This window comes from Rhagoletis zephyria, unplaced genomic scaffold (genome assembly GCF_001687245.7).
Source record: "Rhagoletis zephyria isolate East Lansing unplaced genomic scaffold, Rhagoletis_zephyria_1.1 Rzeph_scaffold_00367, whole genome shotgun sequence".
Taxonomy (NCBI): Eukaryota; Metazoa; Arthropoda; class Insecta; order Diptera; family Tephritidae; genus Rhagoletis; species Rhagoletis zephyria.
Window position 1 is genome coordinate 224,997 of NW_016157451.1, and position 23,994 is coordinate 248,990.

Sequence of the window (23,994 nt, forward strand, 5' to 3'; positions counted from 1 at the left end):
ATACATATCGCACACCGTCTTCAAAAGAGTCACAACTCAAAATTTGGCATTTTTGAGATTATGCGCTAAAAATGTATACAGAGCTTTTATTTACCTTTTAGCAAAAGTTGGAGCAAATTTTTGTTATAATTTGTTAAAAAAAACTTAAGGTAAAGTCGCCCTTGCCCATATGATTATCTTGTGCTAAGAAATAGTTTTTCGCAATTTCTGACAAACGTATTATTTTGAGTTGTGACTCTTTTGAAGACGGTGTGCGATATGTACATATATGATCAGCCCCTCCTGGCGCTTTTGTACATATGTAGACCGTAAATGTTATACAAAAAGAACAAATACAAGTTTTTATAAATGCAAAATATACATACGCACATATAATAGGGTAGCTTAGAGTGAAAAGTAGTTAAGTTAATTTATTATGAAAACTTACATTTTGATACAGAAAGTAAGGAAAATTAAAAAAGTATAGATTTCAAGAGGACTGAATTGATAGACCAAGAGCTCATGACCAAAAATACTTCAGATCGATTGAAGTTTTTTGTAAGCTTAGCTTGCTAGTATGTGAATCGATATCCGCAGGGCTGGCCGCTGAACAGCGGTCTTGACCATGATTTAATAATACAAGGTTATGTAATTTGTGACAGGTCAAATTTGACACTCCTTTATCTAGATTTGTATTTCGGAAGTAGGAGAAAGGGGAAGAATGTGATCGCCTTTTGCGAAAACGGCGGTAGAAAGGTACTGAAAAAAAGTACGCAAAGTATACAATTAGAAGTAAAATGTGTATTATTAATTCTACATATGTGAATTTGCAATATATTTGGTGTTTTAATGGAAATACAACACAATACGTCAAAATATTTATAATTGTCATATCCTGAAACAAATATAGGATATCAACCGTTCAGCTATACAAAAACGAAAAATACAGATCAGTAGAACTTTTTACGCTCATTTCAACCATGCCAAATTTATTCGGCGCAAGTAAAAAATAAAGACGGTCTAGAAGGTTAATGTTAAATATTTTGATATTTTAAATATTAATATCGTATGAACTACATAACCGATTAAACAACTGATGACGTCACCATATATTATATTTATATGCTTTTTTATATTTTCAAACCAAGACCACTAAAAAATGAACAAATGTTATTTTTTCATGAAATAACCTTTTTTGCATAATTAATGGCGAAGAAATTTTGTTCTATTTAGAAAGTACTAGTTTTTATCTTTAATTCGATATGCATATTTTATCATGATCTTCTTTTGAGTTTCAAGAATTTAGTGATAGTAAAATATATAAACAAACAAAGCAAATAAACCTCTTATATCTTCTTTATTTTTTAACTGCGCCAAATAAATTTGGCATCGTTGAAATCAGCGAAAAAAGTTCTATCAATCGGCTGTTTGGTTATTTTTATAGCTAAACGGGCGCTATTCTAGACTTGTACAAGAAAATTACGCAATTGAAGGTGATGCCAACGAATCTTTAGTATGAAGAATTTTTGGTTTTACTACTCGTATAACTAGAAACTATAGAGTCAGCAACATTGTGCACAAGTAACTAAAAGAGCCAATTTTATGTGTGGGAGCGAGAAGACTGCTATTACAAAACCTTTCTATTATTGAATCATGGGTCTTGACCCTGCGTTTTAGCTATTAAAGATGCCAATAGAAACCGATTAATCAACATACTTCAGATGATTTGAAATTTTGATAGAATTTTTTTTTACAGTAGTATATAGAAAATGAATCCAAGGTTGCCTGCCCATTTTTACGGTCTTATTAAAGTACTGCCAGACCATGTTGAAAGTGTATTGTTGCAACTATGAGTCAACATACTTCAGATGAGCTGTCCTTTTAACAGCACATTAGAAATATTATAAATAGATGCAATTTCTACAGCCAGCCCCTTCTGATGGTCTTAAAGTACTGCCAGCGCATTTTGAAAGTGCATTGTTACAAGTATAACTCAACCAGGGATGTTGCGAATGATTCGCATCATTTTACACATTCGCATTCTCATCAAATGATACGAATTTTTTTGCGAATGCGAATTTGCACATGTTGAAATGGCTCTGAGTCTGTCTAACCAGGGTGCGGACAATAACCGGCTTTCAGCTTTAGGCGCTAAGTTGTATATCAAACAAGATTGATGGGCCTTCAAAATGTACTGCTAAAAGTCGTAAAAGCAACATAGAAATTATTTAAGATTCCTCGAGGGAAAGCGAGAGCTCGGATGCAGATTCTGGAGACATAAAAAATGTGAGATTAAAGCTCAATTGAAGGCCTATCTTAAAGAAAAACGAGCTCATCTCGGTGAAAATCCTCTCGCTCCACCCGCCAGCGTTCCAAGTGAGCAATTGTTCAGTGCAGCCGGCCTTATATACGAGCCTCTAAGAAATCGCCTCATGGGAGAAAAGGCAGCACATATATGGATGTTACACTCAATCCTATAAAAGGGGTTATTTTTGCCTTCTTGTTCATGTCTGGCTCACGTAATTCTCGATATTGTCGTTTTAAGCCACTATCTGATTTTCAAGGCGAACCATCACCCCTGACAAAGCTTCAAAGGGCAGGCAATGTGCCGTTTTTGCCTAACATGAGTGTGGAATTTTAAGAAACGAACACGAAATTTTCTCACCCTTTGCCTTCATTTTACAACAGAATGCGAAAAGAGAAAGGGGCAATCAAAAGGCGACATTTTTTGGTAGAAACGAAATTATCATAAGTAAAATAAGCAAGTTTAGTTTCGACCACTTCTTTACTTCATAATTGTAATTTTTTTCGATCAGAAATAATAACGTACTTATGAATTTTAATCATGTCATTCGCGTAGATCTAATCCGATTCACATCCGATTCCACCTAGTGTGCACGTATCTGACGAATACCATTCGCACGAATCTAATCCTTCACCCTCGCTTGCTATGACGGTGGGAATCGGATTAGATTATTATTATTATTATTATTATTATTATTATTATTATTATTATTATTATTATTATTATTATTATTATTATTATTATTATTATTATTATTATTATTATTATTATTATTATTATTATTATTATTATTATTATTATTATTATTATTATTATTATTATTATTATTATTATTATTATTATTATTATTATTATTATTATTATTATTATTATTATTATTATTATTATTATTATTATTATTATTATTATTATTATTATTATTATTATTATTATTATTATTATTATTATTATTATTATTATTATTATTATTATTATTATTATTATTATTATTATTATTATTATTATTATTATTATTATTATTATTATTATTATTATTATTATTATTATTATTATTATTATTATTATTATTATTATTATTATTATTATTATTATTATTATTATTATTATTATTATTATTATTATTATTATTATTATTATTATTATTATTATTATTATTATTATTATTATTATTATTATTATTATTATTATTATTATTATTATTATTATTATTATTATTATTATTATTATTATTATTATTATTATTATTATTATTATTATTATTATTATTATTATTATTATTATTATTTATTAACAAACTAAATAAATTAATACGTTAATATTATTGAGCGAGCATTAGCTGCCAGGACTATCAGCTTGAAATAATAAACTCTTTGTGTATCACTTCGAGAAGTAAAATTGTCAATCAAAGATCAGCTTTAATAAAATAATTATTTCTATATACGGGCACGAATATGCTTTATAAAGTTGTTTATATAATTTATATTTTCTTTCGTAGGCGTTTTAAGAAGTTCAGTCCAGTTGCTTTTAAGATATTGGTTTCTGATTTCAACTAAATAGGTTATAACAGTCTTGAAATATGTGTTTTAAAGAGAGCGTATCTACACAGAGGGCACAGGATTGAGGTGGATCACCGGCCAGGAGATATTGGTGATCGTTATACTTAGATTTATTTTTTCAAACATAACAAATTCAAAGCGATCATGACAAAATATATATGTAAGTATTTGTCCAATTCATGATGTAATAGAATCGGGCGGCTTCCCTTCCATATAAAATATGAGAAAAATAGCGACGACGACGAATTAAATAAAAATTAGTTTCTTAGTGAACTTGAGGACGCTCAATCCAATGATGTAATTTGCTTTTTTTTATAATTTTCATACTTTCACGGTAAATGCAGTTTGAAGCTAAAAGTTGCCTGCCTAAAGTAGCTGTTAGACGTAGCAAGAAGTGCAAGTCCTTTTCAAAAGTCTGTCAAACTCAAGAATTTCCAAAAGAGATTGCAGGAGCAGTTACACCTTGAATGTAAAGTGGCTTTCGAAAGCAGTTTTTATTTCTGAAAATCAAACTTTCCAATTCTGCTTTTTGTCTGTTTACACGGTGAATGCAGACAAGTCCACTTTCAACTATGTTACCACACATTTTTATGTATATAACAAAATTAATGACCTGAAAAATTTACTAAACTTGCTAAATACACACACACGCACAAAACAGTCTAATACATTAATACATGAAATTCTTCATGATCCAATGATCGGATCTAAACCAAATTTGTATGGGACCACATTCGAGGTACCATCTCTCTGACAAAAAAATAAATCGAAATCGGTTAACGTGGTCCAAAGTTACATACATAAAAAAATATATTCCGACGAATAGATAACCTCCTCCTTTTTTTGAAGTCGGTTAAAAATGTTTTGATGCTTCAGCCAAAAACGCATTATTTTGCAAAGTGCAAGAAAGTATCACATTTGTTTTTTTTTATTTTTCAAATAACAAAAGACCATACTTGTGATTTATGAAGTAAAAAACACGATTTAACGTGACTTTAAATTTACTCCTTTTAACTTTAGTATTATTTGTATTAGGAATGTTGCAAATGCGGATGCCGATGTCTAACAGCTAACATCCGCGGATGCTGGTGCGAATGCGGATGTCAAGTATTTTTAAAAAACAATTAGGTGAGTAAATTAAGTTATTTAGTTAAATAAAAAAATGGAAAAGTTAACAATTTTACTTAATGTTTATTTTATTTATTGCCTTCATTTAAAAGTTGGAACAATATATTTAATAAAAAGTAACGAGGATTGCATCAGGACTGAAAATGTCGGACTTTCATCTTCATTTGAAGAATCTAGCATAATGGCGAGATCGTTGTTTAAACAGCGCTTACAAGTTGAACCAGATTTGTCAGGGTTTTCTAAAGTTTTTTAAAGAGAAATCTTCATTCTCATTCCTTTGGCTGTTTCAGAATTTGGGGAACTTGTACCGTAATCAGAGTTCATCGTTTTTCGATTTTAGTTTTTGTAATTAATTTTTAATACTTTATTCTGCGACTGGTTTGAAAAATTTGCGCTTATAGCGAGCTAAATAGGTGGATATGGGAAATAAAAAATTTTTCAGGACTGAAAACTTTGAACAAAATTCAGTTTTCAAAGTCGTGGCTGCCAGACGAATCGGGTCAGAATATTGTTATTTAAAAAAAAAGCACCGTGTTTTTTATACGCATTTGAATTATTGGAATCACGGATGATGGGGGTCTCAGATAGTTACGTAATTCTTACCTAATTAAACGTCAGACCCATTGTTGCCAACTTAGTGCTTTTCGTTCTTAATTCAGAACGCGAAAATTTTAGGAGTTTGGTGCTTGGTGCGTTTTTTGGTACTTTTTTGAGTTTGAAGACACCAAAACTGTAAATCTGAAACAAAAATTAAAGTTAAATTTAGAGCAATTGGAAGTCTCATAAGGAACTTTACAAAAATGGAAACAAAATCATGGCACAATGACAATCTGAAGCGAAAGAGCATAATATGCTCACATATTATGTTTGTCAAAAAATATGTTGCAGCACTTTCAATCATGCCAGAATTACATACGGTAATTTGCCATTGCCTGCAAAAACGTCCATGTTGCTGGGACCAGGAATCGATTGTTAGACCTTTAGTTTGGGCTGAATTTGCTATATTTTTTTTCGAATATTAAAAAAGCACCAGCATCTCCTAACAGTAAAATTAATAACGAACGTTTTTAAAAAGGAATAATCGAGTAGGCACCTTTTTTTTTAAACAAAAAGATTTTGTAAGACACTTTGAAAAACGGAAATCAAATTTTGATATGTTTCAGGTGTAAACCGGTCGGAAAGAAAAGTCCTTTACGTTCCTTTAGTTCGCGAGATCATAAGAGACTACAGTGTGGATTTAAACTTCCATATAGTTCATGAAACTTCATATTTTGTTGTTATTTTCTTTTGATAGGAATTGGCATTCGCAAAAGCTCCGCATTGATTATTGCGAATGCGAATGTTAAAATTAATGCGAATATTCGCAACAACCCTCATTTGTATATTAAAAGAAATAAACTTGCATGTAAAATACAGCTATTCTCAACTATACAACTAGATTTTTTTTGACCAGTTATGTTTTTGCAGTTGTTTTAAGCGATTGTAAATGGAAAAATTTACATCTTAATTAAATATCTCATAAGTTGTATTTTTTGTAAATTTTTCCCGTGTAAAGCCTAAAACTGATGTACCTCAGACTAAAATATTTATGTAGTTTGAAATGCGCCAACATCAATCGCTGTTATGCTGCGTATTATTAATTTCATATAAAAATTGGGACCGGAACCTCTATATTCAGGACAACAAAATTTTTGATTTTTGCCCATTCAGAAAGCACTGTGCGACTCTTTGCCAATTCAGCAAGACTCCGTTCGCGAAAACATTAACAGCATGTTGAGCCAGTTTATATCCCGAAACCGCAGCCGACAACGGGAATGTTCACAGGTTAATGCCAAACGCTCGCACACACCACATCGCAGTTCCAACGCAGAACAATCACCCATTTGCTGGTACCACCGTTAATATTGAACTCTGGCTCGTAAATGGCGAAGTCCATGCGATTTTTCCACAAAAAAAGACAGACACAACGAAAAATTGAACGCTGCTGTAACGACCCTACAGATTCGGTGATGGAAACTAACACATTCTCATTTATCTTACTAACACATTTGCAAATTTTGCGTTGGTCAAAAAAAGACCACTAAATAAGACCATAAGTTGAAAGAAGATAAAAAATCACATGTACACATTTGTTTTCATCCTCTTTTGCACATTGGCCTTAAGAACGTGATGGGAGTGTTTGATGGACATTTACATCACCAGTGAGTATCACATGATCAATCAAGTGACTATCACTGTTCTTGTAGTCGACTACGCTCGACAGTTTCGGCAGCAGAACACCATCGAGCAACCAATCCCAATTCGAACCCGAGGTAAAATTTTCTAAGTTTACAAAATCCAAACATTTTTTATACTGGGGGTATTCACCTAAACGCGTAAATGCCTCGTAACCACGCAAACCTCATAAACTTACTAAACTTTGTATGGAAAACCGAGTTATTTACGAGGTTTACGCATTTACGAGGCATTTACACGTTTGATGAATACCTGATCTCAACTATTTTTGGTTGGTACCACCATGAAAACCTTCGGTGTAGTCCGTCGTTCGCCCGACCTTGGTCCTCCACGCAAATTCGTATTGAACTTCTTCATAGCACAAACGAAATACGCCATCATCGGTGTCAACTTCCTCCGCCATTCCAACCTAATCATCGACATCGCGAATTCGACACTGGTAGGCATAAATCACAATCTCGACCAGAGCTCGTTTCTGTAACTTTTCTCTACCGATTATTTCACCACTGGTAGAGAATATACGTCATTCTCTACTACTTGTTAGCAGTAGAGAACAGGGCGGCGAATTCATATCTCAATTCGCCTCGGTAGAGAATTGTTACAGAAACGAGCTCGAATCGTCACATACCATGATTCAGTAATAGAATAGAATGTATTATTGAATCATGGTCACATACGATATCGTACTACTCGTCACGTAAAAACACATTTTTCGGATTATGACACACGTGAACCCACTCTTTGTCCCATTCAGCTTATACTGCCTGACGTATCACGTAATTTTCTTTCGTATCGTTTTCGATCCGTGAACGGATGTAACGATTCAAGGCCAGGTATCTGTAGCTTCGAAGCACCAACGAACATCGAAAAAAAGAGTTACCACCGAAATCACAAACTTACTTCTGGAATTTAGTCACATTACGAAACCCATCGTCAACGCAGACTGTAGTGACGCACTGCATCAGAACAAAGGGTCCACCAGGCGACTCGCACCGTCGTTGTCGAAACGTGCGTGCGCCTCTCCTCTACACCTGGTAAGGAAAGCAAACGTTGAATGGTGCCATGCGGTGAGGGATGTTAGATGAGCTGATGAGAGTAGATATGTGAAGAGGTGGTTAGTGTCGTCAGGGCAACTTATTCAAATTGGACCGAACAGTCTCACCTTCTACAATATCCAGAATGCAGAAAAGCAACTCGAGCTCTTCGTCTGCGATAGGTGGCGTTGGTCACTGATGATGGAATTCAGGAAGTGAGAGAGTGACGGAGATATTGATTGATTCTCAATTAATAGCCTGTCTATAATAGACTATAGCTTTTATTATGAGTTGCATTCGATCTTCAACTGTGATCGAAATTGCTGATCGAACGAATTTTCATTTGGTATTATGACACTCATTCGATGAAGAATAGCGCTATTGTGAATTTAGTTCGCTTTGGTTGTTCACAATAGTATATTTTTCACCGCTGAGAAGCTTTGTTTAGAAATCGAGCAAACAAAATAGTGTGCTTATACATATATAATTTGTGCAAATTAAAATGAAGTAAAAAAGAAAGCGAATTTATAAAATCTTGGTAAAAATGAGTACAACAGAGTTCTGGTGCGACGATTCGTCAGAGGATGAGAGCTTAGTAAATTGGCCAGGAGTAGAAAACGTTTAAGTGTAGTCTTTCGAATATATTTTGACATACAATATTATTTAGGAAATTCGTCTACAGATTGTCTAAAGAGGCGTTTGTAGACCTGCCGTCCGCCACACAAAACCTGTTGCAGCGATGCTTGCGAGCCAAATCTTAATAAAAGTATTTTAAAACTATCAACAGATTTTCGATTTTGTTCTCAGAGATCGTGCCAACTGAGTATTGGGATTTTCTTCTGAAATTAATTAACATTGTTTAAAATTAGTGTCTAGCCAACAAAAAGTAAGAAAACAAATGCAAAATCATACTTTTTTCACAATTTCCTAATACTTCGCTACATACAGTATAGAAAGCAAGATTCTGTTCGACCGAAAACTCGATACTCAACTAAAATTTCGACAAGGTTACATAGCTCATAATATGAATGCAGCACATAATAAGGGCCAAAGTTTTACAATAGAGTCGAATTATAGGTAAAGATAGTAATCTTTTATAGCTTTCTCCCTTCTCGAAATACGCTTTCGAACCAAGCGTATTCATATCGTCGTTTAAAGTGGAAAACCGTGTATCAACAAAATGCAAAACCGCGTATCAGCAAAATGCAAAACCGCGTATGAGAAGTTGTAGAAAGTATTTTCTGGAGTGTAGAAACACTCATATTTCAAAACGGTTCTCTTTTTTATAAAGCAATCGCATATCTGCCTAGTATATTTCAGGACGAATGGATCAGGATTGAGCCAAGAGCTTGTGTGAGCAAATCCAATTGTTGGCAGCCAGTGTCAGTTACGCGGTTTTGCAGAATCACTATACGCGATTTTGTACTTTAAACGACGATATATGTATTCATAAATATATATTTAAATACATACTTACATTTCTCATTGATGCCCGCATTTTCGTTTGGATCGTGGACCAATCCACAAAACCGTTCCTTGTTCCTTTCAATCAAGTTCGAGATTTTTTCATTGTGCTCTTCGCTGCTGATCTCTAAAGCTGAAAAATAATTAAATGTGGGAAACTTGATATACTTATACATACTAAATATATATTTATATGTATACATATTTATATATAGCACATTATGCCCATCATAGTGCAGGGAGCCGCAGGGGGAGGTGCGGTTGGCGCGGGAGAGCGAGCATTGCGCACCCGCCAAGTTATGCACTCGCAAAATTAAAACTTAAATAAGTACATATATTTATTTTCCAATATCCAATAAATCCGGAAATATCAAATAATTATTTATTTTATTTTATTAGTAATAATTTGTATCAATTTAAATAATTCAGTATCATACGTACATGCTAGGTATGTTAATTTTTCAACTTTTTCCGATCGCGGGATTTCCGGGATGGCGTTGTTACAATCCCGGGATCCCGGGATTAGTCCCGGAATTTAGATATTTATTACTTTTCAACAACTTAAATCGAAAAAATTGCTTCTATATTGTTTTAGAAGCTCTCCTACCATGAAATAAATAATAAATAAATGGGTTTGAAGCCATGGTACAATAATTACAGGTATTGTATTAAAAAATATCATTGTTGCCCACACTAAAACGTTTACTGCTGGAAATATCCCTTTTTCCATGCCCCGCGTATTTTTTTTTTAACAAACCATCTTACAGAGAACTTATTCAATTTGCAAAAGCCGGAAAAAAATTTTTGCTTTTAAATGAATTCAAAATTTGTATGGCTCACTTCATTTCAAAAGTTTTTTCTTTTGTTTTGAAAAATTATAAAAATTTAATTGAGCGAAAATAAAAAGCAAAGCCAAATAAAAGTAAATAATCAACATTGTACTGCGTCAAAAGGTTTATTCGCGTATTGATAGTTTTTGATAACCATCAGATTTTCCTGTTCGCGTACACAAAAATCCAGCAAAGTAAACAGCTGATCAAAGTCAACTGTTTTCAATTTATGAAAATATGGAAATTCATTTTAGATTTATTATTATGATTTTCAAGTTTGAAATAAATTATTAGAACTGCAAATGTATCGGAAGAAAGCAAATACTCATTTAATCATGTTTGCTTAGCAAATTGCTTTAGGAAAACTTTTAATTTATATTCTTTTCATGTTTTCTGTTTTATGCTTTTGTATGTAAACAAAATTTCGATCAGCTGTACTAAAAACTTGCAAGTTTTTGCTTGTTTTGCGTTCGTGTACTTTTGCTAACATTTCTCTCTTTGAGAGAGAACAGATAAAAAATTCATAAGAATTTTGCTGTTGAGAGTTTTCTGCTGGAAGAATACGCGAATACCCCTAAAATGAAAACAAGGGAACATTCTACGTTGCATTGAATTTTTTAATAATTTTTGGAATTAATCATATCTTTAAAACTACAAAGTCCTTCAAAATAAATCCTGCGGTCAGAGAGAAAAAATAAAAACGCCAAAAAATTGCTTCACAAAACTCTCTAGGAAGACAATACCTGTAATTATTGTACCATGGTTTGAAACCTACTTTTTTATTTGAAGTGTCGTTTTTATTTTTTCTCTCTGACCGCAGGATTTATTTTGAAGGACTTTGTAGTTTCAAAAATATGATTAATTCCAAAGATTATTAAAAAATTCAATGCAATGTAGAATACAAATATGGGTAACAAATGCAATAGGAAATTTCTTTAGTTTGAAATAATTTAAATTTTTTGGATTCACCAGGACGAATAGGTGATTTTTAAGCTGACAAAGTTAGAACATTTTCAATATTTACCAGCCCTCCTGCACTAGAAACTTGAATATGTTTAAATTCTACAGGGTTTCCTCATTAATTTTATACCCATACTTCTTCTCTAAGCACTCTCTGAATTTTCAAAATCATTTTTGAATTACTGAAGTCAGAGTAAAAAACTAAAAACGCAATTTTAAAATTTACTATCGCGCGGTGTTATATGTACGATGAGTTAGACATTTATAATAAAATATTAATTATTAAATAAAAAAAGAAATATAGCCAATACTGGTCAAGAAAAGAAGTTTCTATTATCGCCATCAGTGCAAATTACAAATCCCGAAAATCCCGGGGTAACTTACCAAAAATCCCGCGATTTTCGGGACCTTAAAAAGTCCGGGATCCCGGGATTAACATTCCTAGTACATACATATATATATATTTTTTAACAAAACTGAACAAACAAGCTTATTCAATGTGTTACAAAGAACCACTAAACATAAATTCGGCGCGCACATAGCACTGTGGGTAATAGCGTAGCCGAGCTATTAGCTTCGTTCCCCACGCTTTCCGGGCTGCTCCGGTAATTAGAGAGTAAAAATAAGTTACTCTCTCACAAGTGTCAAAAATGTGCCAACACGTGCCAAAAGTGCCCAGAGCGTGAGGAATGCAAAAAACCACATTTCGTGCCCGGAATCAACATATCAGCTCTAAACAATGATTTACGTGTATTTATCTTATATGGCTAATAAAATTACCAAATAACTACATTTTCTGAAAATTCTGTGATATTTTCCACTTTTGTTTTTATAAAATTTGCTTTCGGATTTAAACAACAACAGCAGTTATTTCAAATTGCCCTTTTGCACATTTGTGCCCGGAAAAAAAGTCCGGGCTGTTTCGTGCACAAAGAAGAAGATATTTACGATCCAAAAGTGGAACGTATTCGCTCTCTATTACCCATTTTTCTAGCGTGAGGAACGCTTTCTGGGCTGCTTTGGGCACCCGTGGTTACCCGCGGGCTCGTGTGGAACAAACGTATTGGTACGGCTAGAGCTGGTACTTTGAAGCGCGACCGAAGGTCGCCTACTCGAAAAGGAGTTGTGCACGCAAAAATATTGCATATGGCGTGCCACAATTTTGAAAACTTAAATCATAATTATTTTAATTATTGGTACTCAAAATAGTTTTTAAGAAATGTTGTTAGTTTTTATGATTTAAAGGTGCCGCCAGGAGTTAAGATCGTAATAAGAATAATGTTCGGATGTATTTTCTACAGATAACTTTTGAGATATTTATTTAAAAAAGTTATTTTCCGTTCCCGGATTCGTAATACTGGGGTTTTAAAATGCCTCTATTTGATACCCCTTTTTACGAGATAATTTGATAATTACCTCCCAAGTGTCCGTAAACTGGAAAATTACCGTAACAATCACGGTTGCCACTTCATAAAAATGTTGTGTACCACAATATCCAAGTAAAAAGGCCCAAAATAAAATAAAATTCACAATTTTTTGCCATCCACCAAAAATATATATATATATTTTTATAATATTAAAAGTTAACCAAAATTGCAATATTGCCAATTTGTGTAAAGAATTAATTTTTCTCTACGTATTTGTTTGAATTTGTGCATATACAGGCAGTGTCAAATATTAGTGTACACCTTGTTCTAATACAGGGTGAGCTAAATAAGACCTATTTATTTTTTAATATTATTTTCTTTCTGCATGTTATAGTTACGAAGTAAGTAAAGTAAAAAGGCCCAAAATAAAATAAAATTCACAATTTTTTGCCGTCCACCAAAAATATATATATATTTTTTTATAATATTAAAAGTTAACCAAAATTGCAATATTGCCAATTTGTGTAAAGAATTAATTTTTCTCTACGTTTGTTTGAATTTGTGCATATACAGGCAGTGTCAAATATTAGTGTACACCTTGTTCTAATACAGGGTGGGCTAAATAAGACCTATTTATTTTTTAGTATTATTTTCTTTCCGCATATTATAGTTAATCTCTAGGAATATCATAATGGGTCTTATTGGGCCCACCCTGTATAATATTCACAATTATTTCGATAAAAAATTTTTTACATTAATTCCACAGGTTTACAAAAAAAAGTTTCTACATATTGAACCAAACCTCTATATCCCTATGTCATTCGACGCCCTGAACACGAATCCGAGGCCTGTTAGTCTCCATCCCGTCAGGTTTGAGGTCATTTGAAGGTGGAAATTCTAAAATATCAACGGTAAGTTTTGGCAACTTGAAACTCGCACTTTGTTTTACTAAAATTGAACGGGCTACAAAACTGCATAAAAAAATTTTTTAGAAATTCTGAATACAAATTTTGATATATATGGTTCATATTATAGAATGAACTATATTTTCATAAATTAATGAAAAAAAGTGTTTCATTAAAATGATTGTTAATATTATGTTAGAACATTTGACACTGGCTGTACATTACGGTGGTCCAAAAATGCATGTGAAAACGTAAAGTCGGAATTTTTATTCTCCCCATTGGATTGTTCTATACCGAAGAAATAGACCCCAATTTTTTTCCATGTATTTTATATGGGTAAAAAACAACTTTTCGTAGAAATGGTATAGAATTCCCAAAATTCAAAATTTTTCCATCGGAAACTCTGTTTATCTGCAGGAGATTCCCATTAATAATACCCAATTGTTTAGCTAACCATTTTTTCCTCGCAACTATAATTTATATGTCTGCCAAAAACCCACAAAATCCCCGAAAAATGCCATATGGGGAACAATAAAAAATCGTTAGTATTAAAAAATGGTTAAATAAACAATTTGGTAATTATTATTGAAAGTTTCCTGAAGAGAACCAGGGTTTTCCGATCGAAAAATATAGATTTTCAAGAATTCTATACCTTTTCTATGAAATATTGTTTTTCTGCCATAGAAATATACATGAAAAACTTTGAGCGCTTTGAGCGACCTCTAAATATTTTTAGATTTAAAAAAAATAGAGGTATACTTTTTTTCAATGTAGAACAATCCAGGGGGTGAGAGCATTACAATTCCGACTTTACTGTTTTTGGATCACCCTACTGTTAATACCCTGCAGGAAACCGCGGACTAGAGAATAAATTTTCTAGTTCCGTACTAGATAGTTATCGCCAAAAACGAACCAGTCCTATAGTAACTAGATCCCCACCAGTTTAAAAGCAGCGAAATGTGGTACTTTTAAATACTGTTTAATTTAACTTTTTCCATTAGAAATCTATTCCTAAATAGGACGAATTTGGAACTGGTTCAGAACTATAGAAAAAGGAATGCAGAACGAACTAGATCTTATCTGCGGAATTTAGAACTAATTCGGAACTATCGAGAAAAGGTATGCTGCGGGGGGCTTGTTTACTTTACATATGTATGTGTTTTCCGGCTTTTTCGTTCAAATACGCTTCGATTCTGCACTTCGCAAATACTTTTTCATAGCTTGGTAATACAAAAGAAAAATTTGTGTTAACATTTTAACATCTTGGGATCCTTGGGAATCTAACCAGTAACAGCAAACACCCCTGCAAACACAGCTACAGCCATAGGTATGTAAACGCACATTTCTCACAATCATTCAAACAAATTTAATTTCAGATTGAAAACACATTTCTTTGAAAATAATATAAAATCGCACACACGGAAAACCAAATGGATTAGATTGAAAAATAATGATACTTTTTTCGTTCGTCTGTCGATTTTAGAACTGGTTCGGAACTATAGAATTTAGTACTAGTTCTGAACTATCGAAAAAGGGATGCAGCGGGGGGCAATTGACACTTCCTACACTGAGGGAAATAATGCATAGTAAAAATGAATACTTTATATTTGATTATCGTTTAAAAATCTTCGTATTTAAAAATAATATTTTCATACAAAATTTATTAAGCACGTATTTGACTGTTCACATCTGAGTATGTTTATGTAAGTGTACATACGCACACCAAGCATGCAGAGCGCCGCTCTGAGAGCGGGGACAACACACACATACATACATAGTACAAATCGTGTGCTGTGGTGTTGATGGATATTCAACATTTGAAAGCAAATTTATATGCCTGGGTGTAGCTGAGTGCGCAAAGATGCATGCCACAAGTTGTTGATATCCGGAGATTGTCGGGTTCGAATTCCACTGCAGGCAACATGCAAATTAAATTTTTTTTTTTAGTTTTTGTCTTGATTATTCACTTCACTGATGCTTTTTCAGTACGAACGTGGTCATTTTAATATGCGCGTAATTGAATTGAATATTTACCAATATACAGTACTTTCGTTGACGTTTATAGTAAGACCAATTACGTTTCTATTTGATTTTAATACTTTTTTCCCTCAGTGTAGGACATCGCCATGTAAAATTCGCCAGTTGTTTGCATGCAAACGAGATTTACCGCGAACCAATACTGGGTCTAAATGTACTAGAAGCGCATCAGTTCAGAACTAGATATTTTCCGCACAGGGATTTGTATGTACAGTGAACATTGTACATATGTATTCGCAGCGAAAATTTAGAGATCAGTATGGCGATAACAATTAATAGAACAAACAGAACAGCTGCAGCGAGTGCTGCATATTTCAAACAAATGGATAGCTCTCGCTAACGCCAAATGAACGGATAGCCATAGTTTCTTCAAAAAGGCCCAAAACAAACAAAAAAGGCCCAAAATCCCAAACGGAGAAAAAAGTCCCATATTTGGTACAATTGTATCAAAGTGGCAACCGTGGTAACATTGTTAACACACGGCGAAAGCTCCTTTATTCACATTCCGAACATTCGGAATACATTTTTCTGTTCATTTATTCATTAGAACGTTGTTCCCGGATAATATGAGGCCGGATAATCGGCTCTAGTACGAAATTCATAGAATATTGCATGCAAATAATGGCGCAAGAGAACCAAAGTAAGTTTTTGCAAATTGTTTTGCGAAAAAATTTAATAAAGTACAGTTTATTTTGCTTTTGGATGGGCATCTTTGCACGAAAAACTTGTGCGCTTATCCGAAAAATGCACTTAAGCGAATTTTCTTTACTACTACTACTTTACGTAGAAATTACTGCAAGCGAAATTTTTTGCGAAAGATATCTAATAATCTATATAACTAAATAAAATGATAGTCGTTTTCGCTGTTCTGCAAGATGAGCAAAATAAATAAAAGCTTGTAAAATTAGGGTAAGTGTAGAGCCAGTGCAGGTAAACGTAATACTTTCTTTGATAATTGATAATAGTTGAACATTTTTAAAACAGGTATCGCTAATGTGCAGGCATGTTGAATGCATCTATCGGAGCAGTTTCCTTATAAATGTTAAAAATAATGCCGCTGATGCACATTTCGGGGTGGCTATCTTAAATGTGCACTTGAGCATAAAGGCATCAAAGCAAAATATACTGTATTAATAAGCTCATAACTAATCTATATATATAAAACAATAGCCGTTTTCGTTGTTCGGAGTTAACTCAAAAACTACTGCATAGATTTCAGTCAAATTTTCAGAGGTTATACCTTGCATATATGGTCCTGTTATAGGCTACCACAAAACTCGATAGGTGGCGCTGGGGTCGAGTTATTTATAAAAGTCGTATTTATGAACCGATCTCGTTCAAATTTAAAAAGTGTGCTACCTCCATGATGAGAACTACGTATATACCCGCTAGGTGGCGCCGGAGTTGAGTTATTTATAAAAATCGTATTTACGAACTGAGTTATTTTAAATTCAAAATGTAAGCTACCAGCATGATGGAAAATACGTTTACCAAAAAAAACCCCGCTAGGTGGCGCGGGAGTCGAGTTATTTATAAAAGTCGTATTTATGAGCCGATTTCGTTGAAATTCAAACTATAAGCTATCTGCATGATGAAAAAAGCATTTGCCAAAAACGGACCCGATAAAAGCCTTATTTATGAACCGATTTTGTTAATGCAAATTCGAATCGTTTGTTACTTTCATGATGATTTTTTTTTTCATTCTAAACATATATGTTTCCTAGAAAAGAACCCGCTATATTTTATAATTTACATTTAGAAAACGCTCATCTGTGCTCTTTAGTTTCCTTATAAGGACTTTTATTGGCTTACATGGTTCATCGGACCAATGTTGAAGTTGCAAGATCATAGAAGAATATTACGCACGCTTGGTAGAGATCTTACAGGTGGAAATAAGACCATCGGTAAAACTCATAACATTGAAAGGGATATGGTATCACAGCGCTACTATTCTTGGCCTATGTATCAGGAGGATTCTGCTCTTTATTCGTTTCAATTTAAACTAAAAATGTTTACTTTACAGACTGATTTTGCTTTTAAACGCTCTTTTTGTATTGGCCAACGCAAAAGATCTTATTAGGCGCCGCGAAGCAAGCGGGCATTGGCTAGTTAGTTATAAAGAAAATGTGTTTTTTCTCAAGTTTTTAAATATATAAGAAGTATACAAATATGCGTATCAGAAGAAAGGGGACTTAATCGTCTTTACAACGATTTCAGTTTTTTAAAAATCGGTTAGTAATTTTTTTGTATAAAATATTGTTTTTTGTAAAAAGAGGTATTTTTTAATTTAAATGTGTTTTTTCTAAAATTTTTATATACGAAGTATACAAATATGCATATCGAAAGAAAGGGGGTTTAATCACCTTAAAAACGGTTTTTTAAAAATCAATTCAAAATTGTTAGAAATATAGGGATTTAATTTTTCGATGACCTGAACTTTGACCCTTTATAGCACCTGTAATATAAGTTTGCACAAAAAAAGTTATATACCATTTAAATAAGAGCAAAAGGAGACTATGCCTGTGTTTTTATGTTTTTAGTTATTTATATGCAATAATTAAATATAATTTTTTTACCAAAGGTCCTATTTCGAAGGCCCATATCTCGATTTCGGAGGCTAACTTTGAAAAAACGGAGAAATTACTTTTTTTTACCTATGAGTCAATCTCTTGAAAAAATTGGTTTGGTCTAATACCCAGAAAAAAAGTTGATTTTGCCGTACAGTGTAATAATTTCATTGTCTTCTGTTTCTTTATAACCCTTGTTACTGATAAATTCCACGATCATTCTCTTCTAGATCTGGACTGAATAATAAAAGAACACGCCCACGGTCAATTAATAGTTGCGTTCCAGGTGCTCACGATATTCACGATTTGCAGGTTTTTTTTTGCAGGAAAGCGTTCCAGGTGCCAAAAAACCTGTAAGTCAAACCACTTTTGTGAGAGTAACTTGCTCTCTCTCTCAGTCAGAAGTTGCAGGTTTTAGTCCGAAGGTTTTCTTCTTGCAAGTTTATGAAAAGTGTCAAACGATAGGCAGGGTTGCATTTGTAAACAAAAACAGAACCTTAAGCGCCACGGAGACAATCAAATAAATACGTCAAGCATTGCATATGTATGAGATTGGCCTGAAAACGTTCAAATAAACTCGTCAATTAAACAAACGATTTATTTTTCTTGTCCGCGCACTTGCTCACCACGACGATCAGAAGGCAAGTGCGCTTGTTTTTGTCAAGCATAACGCGAGACGGTTGATAAAGATATTTGATCGTCTCCATGGCACTTTACATTAAAAAAAAATCAAAGTAGTTACAGGAAAAGTGTTTTTTTCGCGTTCCAGGTGACCTTTATTGTTTAGCTCTCGCTCCTCTCTTTCAAGAGAGTAATTTTGTTATTTGACAGTTTTACAGGTTTTTACACGAAGTTATCCGGAACGCAACTAATAGGAAAAATTGGTGATCCACAAACAGTGTGGCCAGGCATACATTTTTAGTTGAAACGGCAAATCAACGCAAAATCATTCTCAGCGTTTTTTTTTCTAAAAATAGCGGGCTGACCTTAGAGATTCGGTGGGAAACTCAGTCAATGGCTCGAGGCCAACATTATGTGAAAGGACATTTCATTTTTATTACAACGCTTTTATCAACATGCAAGGTTGTGTGTGCAGATACCATTTTTAGCTATAATTACCTCGACGGTAGGCCTTACCGGAAGTAGTTAAATATTGCGCCTAAATACATACACTACATACGCTACAGCGGAAATGGACGGCAAGCCATTTCTTTAAATGAAATTAATTGGCGTGTGTACATATGTATGTATGTACATACTAACGTGAGCACAAAATATTTTGCTTGCATATGCACAAAATATTTTGCTTGCATATGCACAAAATAAATCACAAATATTTGCGCAAATACCAACTTTTACAAATAGGAATCGAATGAGAATCTTATTTGTACTAATTTGTATTTGCGAAAATATTTTTTTTTTATAAACGGACTTAAAAGTAGAAAATAATATTTCTCAGTCCCATAGAATTTGTTTTGATAACTTTTGATTAGCAAAAGTCGTCAGAAATAATTTATGAGATTGAAAATTTAAAGCGTGGGGTGCATGTATTAGACTTGAATTGATACGAAAAGTAATATATGTATGCATGTACATATGTATGTGAGTATATGAATAACGGCCGCTTAAAATCGATCTCAAATTTGTAATTTCGCTGTAGAAATTTTAAGTCTATGTTATGTAGATTGACTATTGTCAATTAAATCTAATGCTTTGTCAAAGTCATAAAGTCATGCGACTTAGTTAGTCTGTAGCAGCGAAAGAATCGAGCTATATATAAAGTTAAAGTGCAAGCTGCAGTTGCTGTTGACCGTGTTTGTCACAAAAGTAAAAAGTGGCAGAAAGTCGATAGTGAGCAATGTAATCTATTGAAAAATATTAACCAATTTTCCGTGGAATTGAGATTCGGAAAAGGAATTAGGTAATATTCATAGTTTTGAAATATATTTCACGAAAACAAAAAATTAATAAATAATATTAAAAAAAAACTTTTTAAAATACAACGCTTTTATAAATGAACTAAAAATTAGAAAATAATATTTCTCATTCTCATAGATTTATTTTTTTTTGATAACTTTTGATTTTGAAATTTTAGCAAAAAAAAATGAAAAGCGTGGGGCGCATGTAATAGACCTGAGTTGATATGAAGGGTAATATATGTACATATGTATGTGGATATATGAATAACAACCGCTTGAAATCGATCTCAAATTTGTACTTTCTATGTAGAAATTTTAGGTCTATGTTATGTAGTTTGACTATTGTCAATTAAATCTAATGCTTTGTATTGCATGCGCCCCACGCTTTTCATTTTCAATCTCATAAATGGTTTATAATAATTTTTGCTAAAATTTCAAAATCAAAAGTTATCAAAACCAATTCTATGGTACTGAGAAATATTATTTTCTACTTTTTAGTCCATTTACAAAAGCGTTTTATATCAAAAAGTTTTATTTATATTATTTATTTTCTACTGTTAAGTCTTGTCTGTATACAATTTTTCAATAGATATTTAAATAATTCAACGATATTAATAGATTGGTGGACACACATGCATATACATATGTATGTACATACATACGAGCACCCATTAATTTCATTTAAAGAAATGGCGTGCCGTCCATTTCCGCTGAAGCGTACGTATTGCATAGGGCGACATCTACCTCTCAACCGACGAGGACCAGAGACCGGCATTGAGTGCTAATAAAATTAGTGTACTTATTCATGATCCATAACAATTAGTGCAAATGAGTACTTACACTAATTAAAAAAATTCCTAAGAGTAATTTCCACCAAAACAAGAACACACTCAAAATATACTAACTCTTGGCACGGTGCACATTAGAGCGATACGATATGCGATACGATACGCGATGCGATATGAAATACGCGCAGTGCACATTAGAGCGGTGCGATACGCGATACCATTTTGTGAGAGCTACACAAACATTTGTGCCCTTATTAGCTTTTAAATGAGTTGCTTCTCAACCGAGTTTAGACCTTTCGAATGATGGGTCTATGTCAGGGTTGTTGCAAATATTCGCATTCGCAACCGCGGAGCTTCCGCGTAAATTTTAACATTCGCATTCGCTTTCGCATTCGCAATAATCAATGCGGATATTTGCGAATATTGAAGGGACCGAAAGTAACACTTATTTTCTTTACGAGTTAAACTTGGCCAAATATTTTTTATTCCCAACTAAAAGTCCTTTCCGGACAATAAACAAAACGCCTATCCAAATTAAACAAGTTTGGTATCAAATGAAAGAGGACTTAAATAGCTTTAAAACCGAAATGTCTAAATAAACAAGCAAAGTCACCTATTGAAAAATATTTCAATAAAAAATGTTAATTAATTACCATAGAACAAACCTTGGGTCAGGTATATGAATTTCTTTCGTATTAAATGATATAATATGTAAATAGAGGTGGTAACCTTCGTACGTTATTTCTGTATAAAAGCTATTTCAGTCCTCTTTCACATGATACCAAATTTGTTTAATTTTGATAAGCTGTTTGTTTATTATCCAGAAAAACTTTCGGAATAAAAAATATTAGGCCAAATTTAACTGGTAAAAAAATAACTGTTATTTTCGGTCCCTGGAATATTATGCAAGTGCAATGATAAAACGTATATCTGGCCAGTCACAGAAGAGAAGATCAAAAATGAATTACAAGAACTAAAATCGAAAAACGCTGTTGACGTTACTGGTTCTTCACATTCAGAAACAACCAAAAGAATGAGAATGAAGAATTCTTTGGAAAACAACGGTGTTTATACAACGATCTTGCCATGATACTAGATTGAGAAGATGAAAGTCAGGAGGATACATTCGACATTTGCAGACCGATGCAATTCCCAAAAAAGAATTATTGCACCGCAATAAGAAATAAATAAATATAACTGAAAGTCCTCTCGACTGGTGTAGCGTCAATCGAGAAGAATTTAAAATTTTGGTCAAGTTTCAAGTTTTTTCGCAGCGAGCGAGTAGTTATTTAGTGGCGCAGGTTTGATTTACGACCCTTTAAAAACATTTTATTGAATACAATGTTCCAATTTTTTAATTCAAGTACTAAAAGAATCTATTAAAAATTACTAACCTTTCCATTTTTTATTTAACTAAATCACCTAATTTACTCACCTAAATTATTTCTTAACAAGTAAAAAAGTCTAGGTTTGGGCGGAGCCGAACATTAAATACCCGGCGCAAGTATTCAATATAGTTTCTTCAACTTTCCGAAAACTACCGCTACCTGCTAAGCAGTGGTGGTTTTACGTCTATTTAAAAAATCTTCGATAGAACGTTCATTTAGACATAATGAGATAAACTTATATAAATATATGTGGGCGGCATCACGCCCATTTTCCAAAATTCCATAATAATGTTACTTCTTTTCAAGGGATTGTGGTTAGTATCAATTTTGGGTAAAATTAGCGTTAAAAAAGGTGGTCATAGTTTTAGTCAGATTTCAGTAACTTTCAACGTTTTGCCTTTATGGGACAACCACAATAATCATACCGAGTTTGGTACACATTGATCGAACGGTTACCGAGATACACATATGTGGTCTTAAGTGGGCGGGGTCACGCCCATTTTCCAACATTTTATTATAAGCATACTTTTTGCTAAAGAATTATTGCAAACATTAATTTTGAATATATTAGCTTCAGTATTTACTGATTTATCGAAGCTTTCGTATTCCTCTAAATTACCGTTATCTGGGATGTGGGCGTGGTTTTTATCAGATTTTTTAAATTTTCAGCCGTTCGGTATGTTTTGTGAAGGCCAACAACTGTGCCAAGTTTGGGAGAAATTGGTGGAGCGGTTCCCAAGATATACACATGTAATCATAAGTGAGCGTGTCTACGCCAATTTTCCAAAAATTTATAATATTCTTATTTTTCGTTTAAAAATGATTGCACATATCAATTTTGAGTGAGTAAGCTTCAGTAGTTACTAAAATATCGCAGTTTTCGTATTTCTGAAAACTACCGTTATTTGGGAGGTAGGCGTGGTTATCGTCCATTTTCAACACCATCCGCCCTACGCTCAAAAGAAGTACACATACCAAGTTTCATTAAGATATCTCAATTTGTATTCGAGTTATCGTGTGCACATACGGTTACTCTTTTCATTCTGATCATTTATGCATACATTTGTCTATATCTATTTCGATTCGTTTTGCCTGTTACAAACAGCCGTTATGTAAACAAATTATAATACCCTTGCATACAAGTGCGCTCGGGTATAAAAATACTTGACATCCGCATCCGCATTCGCATCCGCGGATGTCTTAAATTCCACATTCGCAACATCCCTGGTCTCTGTTTATATCCATAAACTTTTCAAAATTAACACAGACAGTACACACAGTAGGCCGGGTCGATTTGTGGGGAGGCAAAAAAATCGCCCATTGCTCTGTGAAAATCATATTCTAGGGATCAAAATAAGAAACTTTGCCGAAGGAACCATACCTCTAAAAGGAATTCTGATGTCCCCCAATTTGGGTCGAACTTTTGGGTAGGGGCAAATTTTGAAAAATCCCACTTTGACCCATTTAGAGTGCTCCAATCGAGTCCAAATGTATGACCGACCCCCACTAACTTTGGAGGCCCGACCCACCGA

At 33.3% G+C, this 23,994-nt stretch overlaps 1 protein-coding gene across 11 annotated transcripts in view; it reads right to left on the reverse strand.

Moving 5' to 3' along the window:
• Positions 1–23,994, reverse strand: part of LOC108359258 (ATP-binding cassette sub-family G member 1) — a 72,625-nt gene that overhangs the window by 2,212 nt on the left and 46,419 nt on the right. For all 11 annotated transcript variants that reach the window (XM_017611032.1, XM_017611028.1, XM_017611021.1 and 8 more), the window contains exon 6: positions 9,715–9,834. In XM_017611032.1, the coding sequence (XP_017466521.1) occupies positions 9,715–9,834 (120 nt within the window). The remainder of the gene's footprint in view (positions 1–9,714; positions 9,835–23,994) is intronic.